This window comes from Equus przewalskii, chromosome 16 (genome assembly GCF_037783145.1).
Source record: "Equus przewalskii isolate Varuska chromosome 16, EquPr2, whole genome shotgun sequence".
Taxonomy (NCBI): domain Eukaryota; kingdom Metazoa; phylum Chordata; class Mammalia; order Perissodactyla; family Equidae; genus Equus; species Equus przewalskii.
Genome location: NC_091846.1, coordinates 33501643 through 33522716, shown reverse-complemented (window position 1 = coordinate 33522716; position 21074 = coordinate 33501643). Strand labels below are relative to the sequence as shown.

Sequence of the window (21074 nt, the reverse complement as noted above, 5' to 3'; positions counted from 1 at the left end):
GATGATCGTACTTGCAGTTCAGCTGCACCACAAACCATACACACACGTGTATAGATCTTTATTTGTATATGTGTGAGTGACAAAATTGAGCTTTCTCCAAGTGTAGTTGAAATGAAATTTAAGAACTTAAATGCTTATCCAATGCATTCCTGAAAACTAAATATTAGTAACTGTCATAAGAGAAATAAAGTGAATCAATAAAATACACAGGAAAGTTCTAGATTCATAATATTTGGGATAACATAAATACATATAAATACATATAAGCATATTTTTATATATAATGTACATGTATATGTATAAATCTTTTTATTTACAATCTCCAACAAACAACATTTCAATCTTTCCCTTTGCCCTACTACTGTGAGTGTGAAATCTATGCTTGGATCAACAAATTGACTACCTCCGATTTTAGAACTTTATATAATTCACATTGATTTAGACATAAAGATTTCTGAAACCTGCATATTCATATTGGCTGACATATCTGAAAGCTCCCTCTCCCTTTTTTTAACCTAGACTAAGCAGTTTAATAACTTAATCTTAGAAATATTAAGCAAGTAATCGTTTTGTGCCAAAATATACCTTCAAAGGAGCTGTCACTGTGGAAGTTACATCCAGGTGAGGAAAAAATATTTAGTTAAAATATCAAGTAATCTGCCCTTAAACTATTGAATTTTAGCCATCTTCCACAAAGATTACCTTAACTTAATGTTTACAAAGTGATTTTAATGTAATGTTACTATATATCCTTAGGAGTGCCAAGTCATTTCAATGATGGGTAAAAGGTGCCAACAATTACTATTTGTAAGATTAAAATTTGAAGCCAAAACACTTTGTAAACCAGCAAGGATTAACAAAAATTAAGGGGCCTCTGTTGAACATAGTTGTTTTGAGAAAGGTCAGAGAAAAAACTCCTCGCGTGTTATGACTCAGTGGTGCTCACTGTAGAGGAATCATGTTGAGGAAACAGGCCATAAAATTTCTTACTTCAGAGTAAATCAACCTCTGTATTCTAATCTGTCTCATTCTCAAGCAGGAAATATCACAAAGGAAGCAGTCAAACTTATTTGCCCATCTTCAAAGCACTACACCATGCCATCCAAAGAAAGATACTTGGCAACTAATTTGTTACCACTTAGGGAAATATTAGAAAACATGAAAGGATTTCCTCGCCTTAGTTTCAAATTTGCCTGCTGCCTCCAGAACCCACATATTTGTACATCTGAAAACATGCACATAGTTTCTAGAATAAGAGTTTCAGATACACATCTGATTTAATTTTTTATAATGAAGAAATAAATGTCTGTGTCTTAGAAATTTGAAAACCAAAATCTCTAAATCAGGGCATCACTGGGAGGTTCTGAAGTGCTGTGGCCATGGGGGAAGGATATCTAGGAGTTTTCTCTGCGTTATGACTGTCAACAAAATGGTTTTATTTCTGCTTGTAAACAGCTTTAAACAGGAATAGCACTCTTCTATTGGTGCCGTGGTTGCTACTGTTTCTAACAGCATCTTAAAATTAGAGTTGTTTCCAAGTAGACAACTCTATAAATGGAAGTCCACTTTTTATTTGTTCTCATTTTTCTTTTTTATTTCTAATTTACCTTCTTTCACTAACATAAGCTTTCATAACACCTAATTAGTTGTCTGGAAAAGGAGAGAGCAGACACCCATCTCTATTTATGGCTGGCACAAGTGTTCTGCAGAATAACTCTACAGAATTTAAACTAGGCACCCATCACAGATTATCTACCAGCAAACAATGACAAGCAAGACCTTAGACTGGCAGTTCATGTTTACCAGTTTTCTACTGAAAGGTTTTAATGGTGTAACCACAACTTCCTTTTACTGTCTTTTTTTTTCTTCAGCGCACACACACTATTTCACACGTGCATACATACTTCTCTATCAGCACAGTAAATAACTTATCCAAATATATTCTAAAATATCACAGAAAAATATCAATACTAAAATAGAAATCTCATCAGAACCCAGTCTAACAAACCTCTAACAAAACTTTTCTTTCAGTAAATTGACATAATTTGCAACATCCTGTGAAGTGACACTTTTCTAACATAAATGGTTCTTTCTTTTTTGGGGTGATATTGATTATTATTCATTCACTTCCCTTTACCATCCTATAAACGCCTTACACTTGTTATGATAGGGGGAGTCATTCCATGTAAATGGCACCTTATATTCATTCAAATTATTTCCATTTATGATTTCTATGTCCCATTTACTACCATAATAGTTAAAAATAAATTTTCTGATTTCACTCTATCTGACTATGAGAGAGAGAAAAATTTCACTTTCATTATTATTTCTGGAGACAGTGTTGGAAAGTTATCTCAAAACTTTTTTCCTTGTGTCAGAATAAAAAAGAAAGGAACATTCTTTTACAATTACAATTATTAGAATTTTACCACATGCTTTTTTTTTCTGCTAGTGTTCACATAATTGCCAGGCTTAATTTTAGCAAAATTTTTAATAAGCTTGGTGCATCTCTTAAGCAGGGAAAAGCAAAGAAAAATGTGGCATCAGAGAACTACTCACTTTATTTTAGCTAAATGATCTTTCATCTACTGCATTGTATTTCCCATGTTTCTTAACTGTGCACGGGGATCTATGTTAGTTTACTAGTCAAGTAACTGATATACACATACACAGATGTGAAATGTGTTTTTGCTTCTTTTATTTTTCAGTGTAAGGCGGATCATGTATCTGGTTACCATATGCTCATTTGCTCATTTCAGGAGGATGCCCATTCACATAGTGACATAATGATAAAACACTAAGTATAGAACTCCAGGAACTTAAATTATTTCCTAATAATTGGCATAAGAATCAGAATTTAGAAACGTAGTTCACATAATAAAACTACTATGACAGAAATGTGTGTATTTTTAAGTGGATGCACTGCCAATCTGGTTTCCAGATTTTACCTCCATTGCGAAATGCCATCCTATCTGCTTTTGATAGGCAGAGAGCATAGTTTGAAGGGAAGTTATTACAATATTGTCAAATAGTCAAACCGTGACAGCTTTGAAGTACCGGTCTTGTACTATGCACCTGCATCGCACAATGCTTCTGCGTGTATTGCCACAGCTGCATTCAGACACCAGAAACCACTGGCCTGTATCGTTTTCAACTGAATCCAATTGCAGCTGGGTATCTAGAGTGCTTGGAGCATCTGCACTTACCATTCAGTGCACCGGCACACCTTCAGTGATGGTTTTAAGTGGTTGTGACCCTTTGGACATACTAGCATGTCTACCAGAGTGAACTTTCTGGCATATATGTTAGAAACACGTAGAGAATGCTCTGAAATGAAGAAAACTTAAATGGAAATTCATGTTAAAGAACGTAATGCTCTGGCATGAAGCAAACTTAAATTAAATGGAAACTCATGTTAAAGAATGGAAGCAAAAGGATATGAAGAAATTTGATATGGAAGTACCAGGAGCATAAAAAAATGAAAATCTAAACCATGCATTAGGAATCTATGGCACAGATATAACTGTGTCCCATGGCACACTGCTCTGAGATGAACATTCAAAATTTAGCTGACTCCCTGCCCCAATTCTGTACTGTAGGCACAGTCATCCCCTGGGGCAGCAGCAGATGCTTGGAAGTGAAGGCACAGATAAATAGGACCATCTCTTTCTTAACAGGTACCCTGAGGAGAGCCGGCTCTGTAGCTTGATAATATACTAATGGAACAGGGTTTGTATTTTTTGTGTGAGTGTGAGAAAAAAACTCTAACACAACCTTTCAAGAAAAAAAATACAACTCAAATGTCCCACCAGAGTAAAGACAGCTCAAATTCAGTGGGTGCATTAGATGCATAGATGTGTGTAGTTTAGCAGTTAGTTTAAAGGATTTATACTCAATCATTCATAAGGTAAGAATGAGTTAAACATCAACTTCGTGCCTAGGCATTGGAAGTTTTCCAGCAAAGGAATCTGGAATAAAATGTTGTAGAACAGGTGTTATGTCAAGTAAAGGTTTGTGGTAAATCAACCTATGTCTATCTGCCTCTAAAATTCTCCAGTCTGGAAGACTACATCTCCTCACCAAGGACTTTACACCTTGATTGGAAACTAGACACTAGATTTGAAATCATCATAGGGGAAATGATGTTAATCAATTACATTTTGAATCATGTCATATGAATGTCAAGCAACAGATACAGAGCGAAAAGTGTAGACTGTAATACTGTGAAGGGCTCTGTACAAGGGTGGTGCTTAATGTGCAATTCAAAGGTTGATCAGGGTTTCAACAGATACTGGAGAGCAAGGAGAAGGAGATCCTGGTGAAGAGATTGAAAAATGAAACAATCACCACACAGGAGCGTTCATTTCACAGAGTAGTAAGAGCCCAGCTTTAAAAGTCAAAGGATGTATGTTGCAATGCCAAAAAGTAAAACAATTATGTAGAGGAAATTGGCTAGGTTTTAAAAGAGAATGAATGGAAAAGCTCCTAATAAAAGACCAAATTTAATGTAGCAGGCAATAGAGCACTAATATAGGTATTTGAGCAGTTTATTGTATGTCTCAGAAGATTCTTGAAATATTTAGGTGCTTTATTGCAAAAGTATTGGATGACATGTATGAACATGGGGGCACAGGGCAAGTACTATTCAAGTCAGCATCATTTGTGGAAACAGATATCTAGAATTTTGGCTCTAACCAGGCTATCTCCATCAGAGCACAATAGGCTTTGGCATGATTCAATGGCATAGTCATTCAGACCCCAAAGCAATGGTACTCTGCTTGCATCTCATCTCACTCCAAACCTAGAGAAATGTATGATGATTCAACTGGTATTTGATATGAACTGTGTAAACCCTGCATTTTATAACTCTGCATTAGAAAAATATTTCTTGCTACATCTACTTTATCTCTCTTCCCTCTTTCTCTAATTTGTTATTATTAATAACCAATCATAAGACTGCATATGATCACATACTTGAAAGATTAAAGGATTTCTTTAGAAGATCAGAAAAGAGAAAGTTTGGAAGAAAGAAGATCTTTATAGATATCTAGGAGAGAGGTAATAAATACTCCCACAAGACAAGGAGAATGGCCACAGATAAGGTAAATGTGGAATCTCAGAAACCTTTCAAATTTGATTCTGGATATTCAAGAATAAATAATGAAAGAAAATTCCTGAAAATTTTCTCCCAAACAAGCATTTCTATTTTGGATCAAGATAATACCACCATTTTCCCATTGAATTATATATCCTAGCCTTGCTGGCTAATTCTTATTGTCTTTTAACTGTTTGCCTCATTGAGATCCTTATATTCTTTGAGGATCAAGATATCGATACCATGGTGTATTCTTTCATGTTCTGTTCCTTCAGTACACAGAACACAATACTCACACTTCTGAATTTGAACAGAATGCTGTCACTGACGTAAAGAAAGATTAAATTTAAAAGGTATCAAATATTATTGGTAATCTATAATAGGAGCGACTATGCCTCACAAATTACTCAAACCAAAACCATTCCTTTTTCAGGCTTTAATGTCAGTTTTCAGAATGATCGCAGGACCTAAACAAAGTTATTCCTAATAGTTCTCTTTTGCTATGAGATACACAGACTTTAAAGTAACATCAGATCTGTCTGTTAAATATCATGTTTATATAAAAATCCAAAGTTCTCTATTTATTATTGAGGGTACGATTTTAAATAAGATAAGTAAATCCTGTCTGACAGACATCCACTGAAACATGGAGGTCAGAATATATTCCCCTAGGGAATTTTTTAAACCAGTGACTCTGTTACTGAAATTATAGCTTATATTTAAATAATCACCTCTTTATAATTTTAAATTATGAAAAACAGTGAGTATCCTGAAAACCTACATCTCAGCATCTACAAGTCTCTTTCTTCTCTCCTAGGTTTCTCCTTTTGTCCTCTTTTGATTCTATGGCATTCAAATGTGCCAGTTTCACTTTTGTGTTAAGTTGGTTCCCTCTGTGTCTTACACTTTAACAGCTATCATCAAAATGTGAAGTAACTAATAAGCCCTTGTAATTTTAGAGTCTTCAAAGGGTTAATACAGCTTCTAAAGGAACCTGATTTATATGCAGTGACAAACCTATGCTGTGGCATGCAATAGTTAGTAAAAGCTGTTTGGTTTACAAGGACAAATTTAAAATTCTAACAACTTAAATAATACTGTGAATTTCAGACCCAAGACTATTTAAATATGCTACTCTTCTTCATCTTTAGAGAGGATGTTTTCCTCATGCTTTTATTACCTTTGTAAGCTAACCTCATCTCTGATAATAACACCATTTTTTGATGACATGGATGAATACATAGAAAATTGAAGTCATCCTCCTAGCAAAGTGGTAATCCTGTAAGAAAGGTCAATGAAAACATGCCTATTAAGCCAAACTCCTTGTAAGAAGCAAGCAAGATAGTCTTATTAGTGTTTTCCTCTCCTGCCTGCTATCTGATGTCTACTAGGATATATATCTATTTACTAGTTTAAATCCTGCTGTTCATCTTGTTTCTAGCACTTGTTTGTGTTCAATTGCTAGAGACAAGTAAACAGAATCGGGTGTCATTTTTAGCATTCTCAGAAAACAGAGTTAATTCAGATGCAACTAATCCTCTCCTGCTTATTATTTAGTAATCATGCCTGTCAATAGGATTTGGGAGTCCCAGAAGATAGATTTTTATGAAAGATTTTAATATTTTTATGTTTTTAATGACATTCTAGTCTCCAAAAGCTATTCATTAAATTCATAGAACTCTACTCTAGAGATAGAGCTAAAGTTTCAATTAAGTTACCTGAAATTAGATGGACACGGTTCCAAAAGAACAGATGGGTGCCTTGCTTAGATCAGTATTTTTAAAAATATGATGTTTTTAAAGAAAAAAGTAATACAAAAGATGTTTTCTTTTAAGATTTAAAGCAGTGGGGAATATATTTGAAACTATCCTTCTCCATAAAGGATTTCTACAAAAATTATTTATATCATAAAAATTAAAAAATTAACTGAAACTAAATATCCTCAATGTGCATGCATGCACACACATGAATTACAATAAGTATATATTTTCACCAAAATTGTTTCCTGTGAAATGAAGTCTCTGAGAGAACTATTAAAATTGACGGTATCCCGAATGTAACTTTAGAACAAAATACAGGCCCTTTGAACCAAAACATTTTGGCCTTGATCTTACTAAAGCAACATCTCCTATCACCCAGCTGCTAATACCATCACTATTATTGCTACTATTAGTCTACTATTATAGATAATTTAAAAATATATAAAGAGTAAGAAAGGAAAGATAATTGACATTTTAAAGAAAATCTGTTCTTGGAATTACTTCTCTAAAACCATTCTGCTCTTCTACCATTTAGTGAGCTGTAAGTTTATTGGAAGCTGATGTTTTTTATCTTGTATGATTGGGTCATCACAAGAACAAAATTTTAAGCAAAATCAATACACTCAATATCCATGTTCTAGAGTAAATGTACAGAAGTGTTTCTTATAATGGATTTTACTGGCAATGGCAAGCCATTTTTCTAGTAACAGCTTTAATATTTTGTAATCATTAAAACACACTGAAGCAATGAATAAATTGGGAAAAGAGGTCAGTAAACTCACATACAGAAAGATAGGGGATGAGGCCCTCTGAATCACTCTGGTTTGTAGTCAAATTGAAGGCCAAAATGCTATTGGAGAAGGCTATCCTTGAATCAGAGCAAAGATAAAAATGTGGTTTTAAAGGCTATGAAAATCTTTCCATACATAATGCCTTATATACATCAAAAGGTGTCTACAGTAGTGTTTTAAATACTTTCTTATCTTGGAGAGTACTTTCTGTGATTTAATTGATAACCAGCTATACCTGGAGCAAGGAACAGATCATAAAAGTGAAACATATTCCCCATGAGTAATAATAACAGAAAAATAAATATAAATATATGAGAATTTGTCTTATTTTCAGACTTGTAATCTAAATCTAATCTAAAAAGAAATTCATATTGACATCACAGGGAGAATTCACTGAGACAGTCTTTTTTTAATTCAAGCATGCTACATTTGAGTTTTTCCCTTTAAAAACATGTCTGCTCGATCTTAGAAGGAAGCAATCCTTTGTACTGGCTAAGCTATTTTTGAGGAACTGCCTGACAATTTAGAGGGTCATTACTGAAAAAGGTTATAATCTGAACTACTCAGTTTGGTGTTCAAAGTCCTCCATAATCTGTTTCCAATAAATTCTTTAGGCAATTCTGTCATTAAAGAAAAAATAAACTTAAATTCTAACAACTAGTCAAATTTGTACACTTTCTTTTACAGCAAATCTCTTTGTAATCTTTCAGAAAATAGTAGCATAACTGAATCCTAAAATTCCTTTAGAATGTTGTGATTACTTAAGTCAATTACAGAATGTGGAACCTGCTACTGGGCACATATTTGGGATCACAAAGAGTCTTCTCAAAGGAGAGAACAACTTGAATTTGAGAAAGTGTCTCTTTAACCTTAAATTTTTAGATAACATCTAATTTTTTAGATTCAGACAAGTTTTTTTTCCTTGATCTAAAATTATTCAGTTTTGGGGCTGGCCCCGTGGCCGAGTGGTTAAGTTTGCACGCTCCACTGCAGGCAGCCCAGTGTTTCGTTGGTTCGAATCCTGGGCGCGGACATGGCACTGCTCATCAAACCACGTTGAGGCAGCGTCCCACATGCCACAGCTAGAAGGACCCACAAAGAAGAATATACACCTATGTACCGGGGAGCTTTGGGGAGAAAAAGGAAAAAAAAAGTCTTTAAAATTATCCAGTTTTAAAATACATGTTCCACCCAGAAATGGAATGGAAATTAACTATTTAATTTGACAAATTTCAAATAAAATGTTTACTTTAATGTTTATTCATTGAATTGATAAAAACATACATGACCACAAGAGAAAATTATCCAGCTAGTTATTACTGTAAATATTGTCCTTGTGGTAACCATTATTGCAAAATGGAAAAATTATTAAGTTAAGAGTACTTGGGAAAGAGAACTGTCTTATCTATTGGATATGGTTGCGTTATTATTAAAAACATATGTATTTGCACATAATTTTGCCTAAAATACCAGATATAAATGATGTGTTGTGAGATTAGGCATTTATTTAAAAAGTATACAGTCTAACATATATAACTCATTGATTTACATATTACCCAGAAAGATAAGTGTTGTATCTTTGTGAATCATATATTTGGGAGATAGTGGTTTAAACAAAAAGAAAAAGATACAGTTACTTTTTTATAACATACAAATAAAGTTATTATATTACATATAATAATTCTAGTATAATAGTCAAAGAAATATATATGTACAAAAATAGAAAAAGAGTATATTTAGTAAGCCCCAATAACTGAGTTCTAAATTCAAGAGTTTTATTGTAGCATATACATCAATGGAAAATATTCACAAGCTTCACCATCTTGATACTTTAAGTGAAGAAAATATAAGTTTTGAAATGATAACATCAAACCTGTCAGATAAAACTATCAACCAAAAAGTACAATTAAAAAGCAGGCGTGCATATCCTTACATATGCACCCTTTGTACACATGATAAAAAATCACATTCCTATTCCAGATAGAAATGAATGGAAGGAGGCTTGCCTAAGGGCGAAAATCTTCTAGAACCATTTAGTAAATGTAACAATAAAGGCCTGATCCACCTAACGACAGCTTCTGGTTTTCCCGGTGCTCAATCACAGCTCGCAGATTGCTCTGTGTTTCAGCTTGGTAGACGGCCATGGTCAAGCACAGGTGTGTAAAAGCACACACATGTGCACCCACCAGCTATCGTGCGCGTGCACATGAGCGGAAAATGGATGGCAGACCAAGAGAGATTTTTAAGAACACATAAAATAATGTATAGAAATTTACATTCTGAAAGCTAAAATGCTTTATTGGTATAAATGTGATCCTTGAATTTAACTTTTACAGAATTGAAAAACAAAACTCTCATTCTCAATTCTTTATACTATAATGATTGTGAAATCACAAGTATTTAAGGGTAAACAAGAATATTTTAGATAAATGTGTGTGTGTGCGTGTGTGTGTGTATGCACGCAGACGTGCTGTCAAACTTCCTATTTCACCCACTAAAATGAGGGAAGAGTCTAACTTTCCTAACTCTAATGCCATTTATTTAAGGCCTTTGCTCGCATTTTCTGCATTTACAATTTCCATTCATTTCCATACAGAAAATAATGCAACCTCTTCTCTTTCTCTAGCATGAATAAAGCAATACAAATAAATATAACAGTGACTGTTAGATTGCTATAACACACATGTATATTTTTCAAGCACAGCAACAACCTGATACAATAATTTTCTCCCCTGGTTTATTTCCCTTATGTAGAGATTAGACTACTCAGAAACCAGAGATTACTCAGAAACCAATCAAATCTCTCAAAAGCATTCAAATGACTCAAAGACTTGGACTATATGTAATCCGAACGTAGAAAAACATAATGTAATGAGCTAAAATTTCACCTGGGACAGATTCTCCTTCCTGCTTTTCACATAATCTGTTCCATTATTTCCAATTTTAATGTGTTTTCCCAGATTATCTGAGTCACATACTTAGAGCATACATAGAGATTAAAATATGCAGGCAAAATTTATCAAGTTCAGGGGATTTTAACATTGAGCTTCACTAGCTGTTGTAATTTATATGAATTTGGCTCTGCTCTGCCTTTAAGAATCTATATTAGGGAGATATGTAAAGATTGCACAAAGTAATGTGTAAAGAAACCTTTAATATATTTCCACAAAATAACACTTATCTAATATGGAGTGTAATTGCCTGTTCAAAAAGAAAGAAGAATTTGGGGATCCGGTTTCTCAGGGGAAACACAGTTCTTCAGGTTGTAACATTGAAGCAGCTTACACTGCACCCACAACTAACATCCAAGGAAAAGAATCAGTCCTTTTTTCTGTACCAGCCCACTTTTATTCCATCAGTTTCTTCCTTCACATTTTCTATATTATCTCCAAAGTGAAATTAGTGTAAGTGCTAGATTTTTTATATTAAATAGTTCAGATTTGGACCACTTAAACTTACCTAAGAATAATAAATATGAAAAATTCTGCTATAAATAAATATTTAGATTCTCTTTTCAGCCCTTAACACTACACAACTTTTCCTGAAATGCTAATAGTACCAATGCAGATATAATAGGATAAGTTACTTATTTACTATGCTATTTTCCTTGAAATAAATAAAGCCTACAAGTTCTGCACATATAGATGTATGTATGTATATGTATATATACTATATAACATTTATGTGTGTATAGTCTTATGAGTGCCATCATCTAACAAGTAAAATTAGGATCACAGAGAAGAAAGCTAGCAGATGAAGAAATTGCTCACCTGGAGGAAGCTGATCAACAGCCTGAAGTCTACTTGTGATGGTGTGTAGGGTGAGGATAGCAAAGGAAAGCAAAGTCGGGAATGCTTGAAAAATAAAATATTTTTAGTTAACAAATAGAAAAAGCAAGTGGGTAAAAAGGGCCAATTGAATCAAGAATCCTTCTCTATTGATTTCAAAGTTAAGCCTAAAATTACTTGGATTGACAAGTCCCTAGAAGATACGGTCATTGGTATTTCCCCAGATACATAAGACTTAGTCTTATTGGAAGAAAATTATTTTTTGGAGTACTTCAGTTTAGCTGAGATAGAACAGAGCAAAGTTACTATATGAATGCCTGGGTCAATGGGAAAAATACTCTCGTGATAACGGTGGATTTACTTAACCTAAATAAAATAGATACTTTTCTGCAATAGTGAGTAGGTAGAAGATGTGAACAAGCAGGCCACCAAGATTAAACTTGCAAACTGTCTATTTTTTTAATATCCCTAGAGGGCAAGGTTTTAACAAAAATTTTTACTGCATCTTAACGTTAGTTACGCAATGTGTATTGTCTGGAACTTGAAACAGCACAATAGTTGTAATTTAGCTCTTTACTCAGTCATCTAGAAACCTTCAATTTTTAAAAGCGCATTGACTTTAGTAATGAGAAAAATACATATATATATTTCTGTAACAATTTCTACTCTTTTTTTCATCTGATGTGAAACATTTATGTAATATGAAATTAAGAAAATGCTGTCCTTTTTGTTTTTGTTTTCCTTTTTATGAACTACTAATTTAGGGATACTATGGATGTGTATAATTGATCAATTTCTTAGACTACACAAAAGGGAGGATTTTGTTTGTATTAATGTTATTGAAATGTACAGTGAATATAAGAAATCGATTGTCTGAAAGTCGTGCGAAAAATATACCTGTCAGTGAGCAAAAGTAGCTTTAATTTTTAAATAGTCTCATTTTCTTATTTTCCATCTTTATTCAACATCTGTTGTTTGCCCCTCCCCTGGAATGTAATTATGCAGGATTCCAATGTAAAACGGGTTGAGTAGTTAATAACAGGCAGCTCAAACATTTTTTTCCACACTGTTGCCCTCCAGATGTTTCTTTCATTTTTTTTCTTTTTTCCCCTGGCTTCGTGTTTAATTTGTGTATGTTTCTTTCCTATTCTTAAAGTACCTTCCTACAACAGATGGAAACACCTGAAAATAAGTCTGCCTCATGCACATGTTTAAATGATGCCTATTGTGATATTTAACACAGTAAAGGGAATACAGAATATACAGAATATTTGTTTAGGGGAAGGAAAATAATTAATCTGTAAGTCATCTTGTTATTATGTTCAATTTAAAATTCTGAAGAGACAATCTACTGCTTGCCAAAGACATATGAAGAAAAGTTTATAGTCTACAACCTTCATTTGTTCTTATTTTGTTAACAGATTCATTTGCCTTTTTTGCATTTGACATAATTTTCTTAAATTTTCAGTGCCACTAGATATCGTACTTTTTTTTATTCACTGACCATTTTACACATAAAAGGCACTTTACATTCACTTGATAATAATCCAAACTCAGTAAACAGTACGTGACATATTTTAGACATATTGAAAATATGTCATATATTTTTTAAATAATATAATCAGAGTCACACCAGGTATAGAACGCCTTTATTCAGAAAAATATACCTCATCCAAAGAAGAAAGAACAGATATACGCTGTGCACTAGGTTGGATACTGTCCCCTCAATATTCATGTCCACCCGGAACATCAAATAGGACCTTATTTGGAAATAGGGTCCTTGCAAATGTAATTACTTAAGATGAGGTCATACTGGATTAGAGTGGTCCCTAATCCAAATTCTGATGCCCTTATAGGAAGAGAAAACTGAGACACAGACAGTCGCACAGAAAGAAAGCCATGTGAAGATGGAATGAGAGATTGGAGTGTTGTGTCTAGGATTGCTGGGAATTACCAGAAGCTAGCCAGAAGCAAGAATGAATCTTCCCCTAGAGCCATCAGAGAGCATGGCCCTGCCCATACCTTGGTTTTGGACTTCTAGCCTCCAGAACTGCAAGAGAATAAATTTCTGTTATTTTTAAGCCACTTAGTTTATGGCATTCTGTTATGGCAGCCCTAGGAAGCCAATACTGATTTTGGAACCAGGAAGTAATGTGCTGCTGTAACAAATACTTAAAAATGTGGAAGTGACGTTGGAATTGGGTAATGAGTAGAAACTGGAAGAGTTTTGAGACACTTGATTAAAAAAAGCCTAGATTGCCATGAGGAGACTACTGGAAGAAATATGAACATGAAAGGTGATTCTGATGAGGGTTCAGAAAGAAGTGAGGAGAGCTGTAGAGAAAGCTTCTATCATCTTAGAGGATACATATATGGTTATATCATCATGAATAGAAGGTGGGTAGAAGTAAATGGTAAAGGTGTTTCTCATGAGGCCTCAGATGGAAATGTTACTGGACACTGGAAAGAATCATTATTATAAAGTGGCAGAAAACTTGGCCAAAGTGTTGTGTGGAAAGTAGAACTTTTAAGCAATAAACTTGGATATTTAGCTGAAGAGAGTTCCAAGCAAAGTGTGGTAGGTGTGGCCTGGTTTCTCTTTGCCAGTTATAGTAAAACATGAGAGGAAAGAGATTAATTAAGGAATGAACTTTTAAGCAAAAAAGAACTAGGTTGATTTGGAAAGTTTTCTGCCTATCCAATTAGTATGCTCTGGAAACACAGATAAGAGTGTGGCTGGACAGTCATTTGCTGTAGAGATTAGCCATGTGATTTATGGATCCAATCAATCATCTCAAGACAAGTCAGGATTGGAGAAGTGGTTATTGAGGATGGATCTGTGGAGGACAGTCTTGTCTAATGGTATGGATCCCCTCAGCAGCCACAGAAGACAAAGTTTCTGAGAATTTTACGCTAGCAGAACCACTGTCAACTTGGACTGAAAGAGACAAGAAAGGGGACAAATGAAGGGAAAATGACTCCAAGGGTACAGTCACAGATACAGGGACCCAGAAGAATGGGAGACTTCCCCAGAGGGTCAAGAGGACTTAAAGGCAGAGCATTAAGACACAGAGGATTATTTTCAGGCCTTGAAACTTAGTGGAATTTGCCCTGCTGCATTACCAACTTCCTTTAGACTAGTAACCTCTTCGTTCCTTCCATTTTCTCCCTTTCAGAATGAAATGTCCATCCTATGCCTTTTCCACCATTGTATTTTGGAAGCAGGTAATTTATTTTCTAGTTTGATAGGCCTGTGAAAGGAAAGGAATGGTGCCCCTGGATGGACCATACCCAGAGTCTCACCCACACCTGGTGCTGATGCTGAGATTTGGGACTTTCTGAGTTAGTATTTAGACGAGATTTGGAACTTAGAGTTCATGTTGGAAAAGGTTAAGACATTTGGATGATGTTGGGAGGGGATGAATGGATTTTATAAATGGGACAACTGTGAATTTAGAGGGGGCCAGAGGGTAGACTAAGTTGAATAGTGTCCCCCCAAAATTTGTTCACCCAGAAAATCAGAATATGACAACAGAAATAGAGTCTGCAGATTTAATTATTTAGGATGAAGCCAGTTAAGCTAATATTAGGATGGGTCCTAATCCCATGACTGGTGTCCTTATAAGAAGAGAAACAAGAGACACAGGGAGAGTCATTCAAGAGAACACCATGTGACCTTGGAGCAGAGATGAGAGTGATGTGTCTGGGATTGCTGGCAACCTCCAGAAGCTAGGAAGAGGTGAGGAAGGATTCTTTCCTAGAGCTGTGAGAGAGCAGGGCCCTGCCGATACCTTCATTTTGGACTTCTAGTCTCCAGAACTGTGAGACAACAAATTTCTTCTGTTTTAAGCCCCCCGGTGAGTTCTATCTTGTTACAGTAGCCCTAGGAAACTAATACAGACTGTCAAGAAAGACTTTAAAAATATAGATACCCAGAATACAAAAAAATGGCTGTTGAGAATGACAACGGGGCCAATTAAAAAGTAGAGTCTAGAAAAGTAAAACAAGATTGATTGATATAACTAAATTAAAATGTTGTCTTCTATAGGATGGTTCATAAATAAACTAAATTTGGCATAAGAGATAAGTACATATGCCAGTAACATTGATGCCGCTGAGTATAAGACTGAAGTGAAATCAGCCAGGAAAAAGGTGTGTGTGTGCATATGCGTGTGTAAGATTGTTCCACATCTTACCAAATACTTTGAAATTGAATATTTCCTTAAAATGCCTGAAAATGAATAGTTCTTTGTGCTTTATTTTCTAAGATTTCTAAGGCTTCTCTTTTCAGTTCATATGACTTGATTTTTATGTATACTAATCACGTTTTTGGTACCATCTGCGCAGCAACTTTTACTTAAAATCTCCATGTCTATTAGAGGACTATTAAATAAAATGTATGACTGTAGGTATGCACGCATATGTGCATGAGTATTTGGATTAAAATAAAAAAAGAGATAGTCCTTTGTAAGTAAAAAACATATCTCCCTATTTGTGAATACGGCTTCAAATCACCCACGTTTTTAGGAAACTTACTATGGATAGTATGGAAAAGTGATTCAAATTCACATATACTCAGAATTATCTCAATGCATATACTAATAAATTTTTCTACTTCTTTCAAAAATGAATACATAAACATTAAAATATTCAATTTTTATGTATTTATTGGGAGGCATTTGACTACATTTTTTATTTAAATGGAAGAAATAAGGCAGAAATATATTTCCTTTAAGAAATACAATGCTAAATTTCACCAAAATATACTGTACATTAGCAATAGTTACATGCGTTATTAGCGAAGACATTTCTTTTTAAGTTAATATAGTACGCGCCCAGTGTGTTTCTCTTGGGTTTTATGTCCCAATTTATTAATATTAAATCATCTTTTTTTCTGTAAGACACTCGCTTTAGTCTGTTTAGGCTTCTGTAACAAACTACCATAGACTGGGTGCTTATAAACAACAGAAATGTATTGCTCACAGTTCTGGAGGCTGGGGAAAAGTCCAAGATCAAGGCACCCGCAGATGCAGCATCTGGAGAGGACCCGCTTCCTGATTCACGGAAGGCTGCTTTGACCCTGTGTTCTCACATGGTGAAAGGAGGCCTCTTTTATTAGAGAACTAATCCCACTCGTGAGGGCTCCACTCTCATGGCCTAAGCACCTCCCAAAGGCCCCACCTCCCAATACCATCACATTGGGGATCAGGTTTCAACACACGAATTTTGGATGGACACACAAGCATTTGGTCTACAGCAGCCCTCTACTTCATGAAAGAAAAGAAATGTGGGGGGAGGGGAGAAGACCAAATGCCACATAGATCTAAAAAGAAATTGAGCCAAATCTCAGATCTAGTCTGTTGTGGAACTACCTAAGAATGAAAAGAAAAAAAAAAAAAACCCTGCTACATTCTATATATGTGTATATATAGAGAGAGACATACATATATGTTAGTGAGTATTCACGTGCCCTTTCCAAGTGCAAAGCCTAAGAATCAATCCTTCCATGTTATATAATATGTCTCACAGTAATTGAATCTAACAGTGTGTAAAAACTGACATCAGTATCTCACACACAAATGCAAGAAAATATCTCACTGTTTTGTGATATTGTCCACGTGATGTTATTTCAGTTTCTTTACACGAAAAATCAATGCATACTTTATTGTAACATAGCAAATTACCCCTGGTCACTTTGTTTCAAATAGTGTCTTCTAAGTACCATACTGACATCTTAGATTTCAGTGGGTTCTGAGCAGAGATTTGAAGCACCGAGCCAGGTTTTACAATAGGGAACAGCTATTAAATTAATTTTTTCCTGATATTTGGCTCTCAATCATTAGGCTGACCCAGAAAAATAATGTAAAACTAGATTTTAAAAACTAATTTACCACAACTAGAAGGACCTGCAACTAAGATATACAACTATGTACAGGGGGGTTTGAGGAGATAAAGCAGAAAAAAAATAAAAAAGAAGATTGGCAACAGTTGTTAGCTCAGGTGCCAATCTTTAAAAAAAAAAGCTAATTTATATTATCAGAACTATAATCAAAGAGGAAAAATGCTCCATACATTTTGGGTTTTCTGCAAAATTTCTGCTCACTACCATACTGCTTTAGTGAGCAGATTTTGTAATGTGTAATGCCTACCAAAAAGTCACAAGGCCACAATAAGCCATCTAATCAACATTATCCTTGATGATGGTTACAGAGAAGAGGGAAATCATTTAATCCATATGACTTTGATGTCAAAACAAAATGGCACACTGACAGGTGCAGGCCAGGTTGTGATTAAATTTCAGAGATTACAAACCCGGGTAGCTGAATTCTCGTTCATTTTAGTCTTGAAATCAAAGGACAGGTATTGAAGAGTATTAAAATATCCAACTAAGACAGAAACAGATCTTATCCGAAAATTTCTCTGTAAATTTCTCTAACAAAACAGTAACAATGACAGTAAAAAGAAAGACGAGTCAACATTCTTATTATGACAGAAAGCAAACATCACTAGTACATTTCCATGCAATCAAAAATACTGAGCTTATTCCACAATTACAAATGAGCTATGTTCTGAAAGTTTATTCATTATACTGACTCTGGGAATTCAAAATATATTGTACTACATGTAAAAGTCATGGAGATTCATAGTTTAGTTTACAAAAACCTACTGAACATATGGAGTGGCTGAACTATAGTACTATGAATATCAACTCTGACATTAATTTGAAGTCCTAGCAACAGGGAACAATAAAGATAATAGGAAGTGGAGGAGGTACAGCTAGTTCCTTGCTTCCCAGACACAAGGGACTGTATGAAGACATACGGAATAAGAGTTTGTTTCACTCCAACCTCCTTTGCTCTCCCTTCCTTCTCTTCCATCCACTTAACACTCTCCCATCCCTAAATTTATTAGACTTCCTTTATTTTCCCAATTGGCCAATTTTCCCTTGGCTAATTTACTCTCCTTGTAAGTTCACTATGCCTCCAAATCACCTATAGACTTTTCCTCCTTCAAGAAAACTTTACTTCGTGCCAAGCTGTTCACATCTGGTGTATGCTATGCCTAAAAGCAAGCTCATTGAATATATCTAAACTCATCTGACTTAATAAACCCATACCACTCTCAAAATTTAAAGAAAAATAAGGCACCTTTTATGAACTTTTTAAGAAACTTCTTGGCCAAAGAGACCATGTCTTTACAAATTTGGGAACATTAATAAAACAAGTTTGTCTCATTTGTGAAATTTTAATAGAAGTAAACTGGTGATATGAAAACATAAGACAGAACACACAAATACACATGTGCACCTGCACACACACATACGTAGAGACTTTTGCAGAGGCACAGAAAGGCCAGTGTCATGTGGCAGCCTGTCAGCATCCCTAGCTGTGCCTGCTTCTAATAGCAGCTTCCTTTTCTCACTTTTCGAAGGCACAGTCAGCAGCAGGGGTTCAGAATGTGGCAAAGACAGTGAGGAAGGGAGAGTGCCCTGCATATGTGGGTCATTTATAAGTCAGAGACTGCCTGTGCTGCTCCCTACGGCTGCATATTATACTGCCGAGCTCTTGGTGTCAATGTGGATACCAAGTCAGTTTGAATACGGAGCCTCGTGCAAAGGAAAGCCATTCATTTTGGGATTCTACGTTTTAGCATCACAAAGCAAAACATAAAGGTATTCTTGTTTTTAATATGGTCATATAATACTTCTCACACCAAATTTAAGCACATAATGAGTAATACACATAATCACTTGGGGGTGGTATTAATCTACAGTTGAGGTGAAAAGGTCATAAATATATGATTCTTTCCCTCTAGGTCATTTTTGTAGTGAATGGAGACAGAATTCCAGGGCCGTTGAAGATCTATTTCTACGTTTCTCTAACAGGAATGTGTGTTTGAGATACACAAAACCAAAAATAGATAAGACATGTTTTTCTGAAGAATAAAATTACTAGACAGAAAATAATTTAAATCATTAATTCTCTGTTAAAGCAAATATTATTACAAAACAGAAAGCAAAACATGGGTATTACCAGCAGTCCTCAGAAGACTCATTAGTATTCATTATTTATCCTCTGCCTTCAGGGATCCTTTCATGGAAAATCTGAGAAATACCAGAAAGATAAGGGGCTTTGACCTGTGTCACATGCAAATTAGAAGCAGATTGGAAGTCAGAACCACATATATCTATTTTTCTTTTTTCTTTTTCTTTTGGTGAGGAAGATTGGGCCTGAGTTACCAACATCTGTTGCCAATCTCCCTCTTTTTTTTTTTTCCTCCCCATGTCTACCATACAGCTTCTTTTCCACCCTCCATTTCTACAGTTTATGTAACAAAAATCAGGGAATCAAAAGAGATACAGTAATACTGTGACAAGGTAATTTGATAAACTACAAAAAGTGATGCTAGCTTTTGTCTTTCTTTGAGTTTTTAAATAAAGTAAATTCCATTTTTAACAATTGTTTTCTGCCTGATCTCAATAGTGGAAGAGAATGAAGAGGAAGATTTATTTTTAGTTTGGCCTTCTCTTCATTATTTACCTATGGTTCCTTGACATTCTAAGAAATAGTGACACACAAAAAAATTATATCTCATTTAACTCTTAGTTGAACATTGTGGGAAGCACCCTATTTCTAGAATGGCTTGGCCTTCGCTTTTCTTAGAGCCTAGTTCAGGTGTCCATGTGTATGAGTGACTGCTCAGACAAAGAATGATAGTTATATTAATAAATTTGTTTTGTATTTTCCAAATGTAATTGGACAACATCAACATAACTCCAAATAGAAGAAAGCAAATATTCATGCCTGCAATCAAGCCACCTCTTCAGTCAAGTATATCCATCTAACCTTCTTTCCTTGCAACTGTTGTTTATATGCATAAACAATCTTCGAATAGTTTGAATCTCAAAGGAGATGCACTTGTGTGTGATAATTTACATTTTAGGGGTGAGAGGGAGTCTAGATAATACAGGAGTCTATGTAATAAAATGTCTTTATATTCCAGGTAAGAAAATTGAAGTTCAAAATAGTTAGTGGCAGACTAAAATTATTCTCCTAATCCTAAATACAGTTCTCTTCCCACACTACATCCATATATTTTTCTTTTCTTTTCTTTTGTCTGGTGAGGAAGATTGGCCCTGAGTTAACATCTGTTGCCAATCTTCCTCTTTTTTTTTTTTCTCCCCAAAGCCCGAGTACACAGCTGTATATCCTTACTGTAAGTCATTCTAGTTCACTATGTGGGACACCACCACAGCATGGCTTGATGAGCAGCATGTAGGTCTGTGCCCAGGGTCTGAACCAGGGAACCCCAATCCACAGAAGTGGAGCATGCGAACTTAACCTCTATGGCACCAGGCCAGCCCTCATATATATTTTTCTTTCTATGATGTTTTGTTGTAGTCACCCATAACACAGTGGCCATATAATGTATTGTCCAAAGAAGGGTGTTTTTGAAAGAGATAGGAGCCACTATTGATAATTATGCCTGGACAAACAGTGTAGGCAGAGACTTTTCTGAGCAAACCACGACTAATGATAATCTACACAGAAAGTAAAGAAAGACCAAGGTTAGCAATCTTTGATTTGTTCTGAAAAGGCCATTTAAAAAACAAAACAAGTAAGGGGCCAGCCCAGCGGCA

General features: G+C 35.0%; 1 protein-coding gene across 9 annotated transcripts in view; it reads right to left on the bottom strand.

Moving 5' to 3' along the window:
* Nucleotides 1-21074, bottom strand: part of PCDH17 (protocadherin 17) — a 95765-nt gene that overhangs the window by 8072 nt on the left and 66619 nt on the right. For 4 of the 9 annotated variants that reach the window (XM_070578861.1, XM_070578862.1, XM_070578865.1 and 1 more), the window contains exon 4: nucleotides 11417-11500. The exons of the other annotated variants lie outside the window; for them this stretch is intronic. In XM_070578861.1, coding sequence (XP_070434962.1) covers nucleotides 11417-11500 — 84 coding nt within the window. The remainder of the gene's footprint in view (nucleotides 1-11416; nucleotides 11501-21074) is intronic. 9 annotated transcript variants of the gene reach the window in all.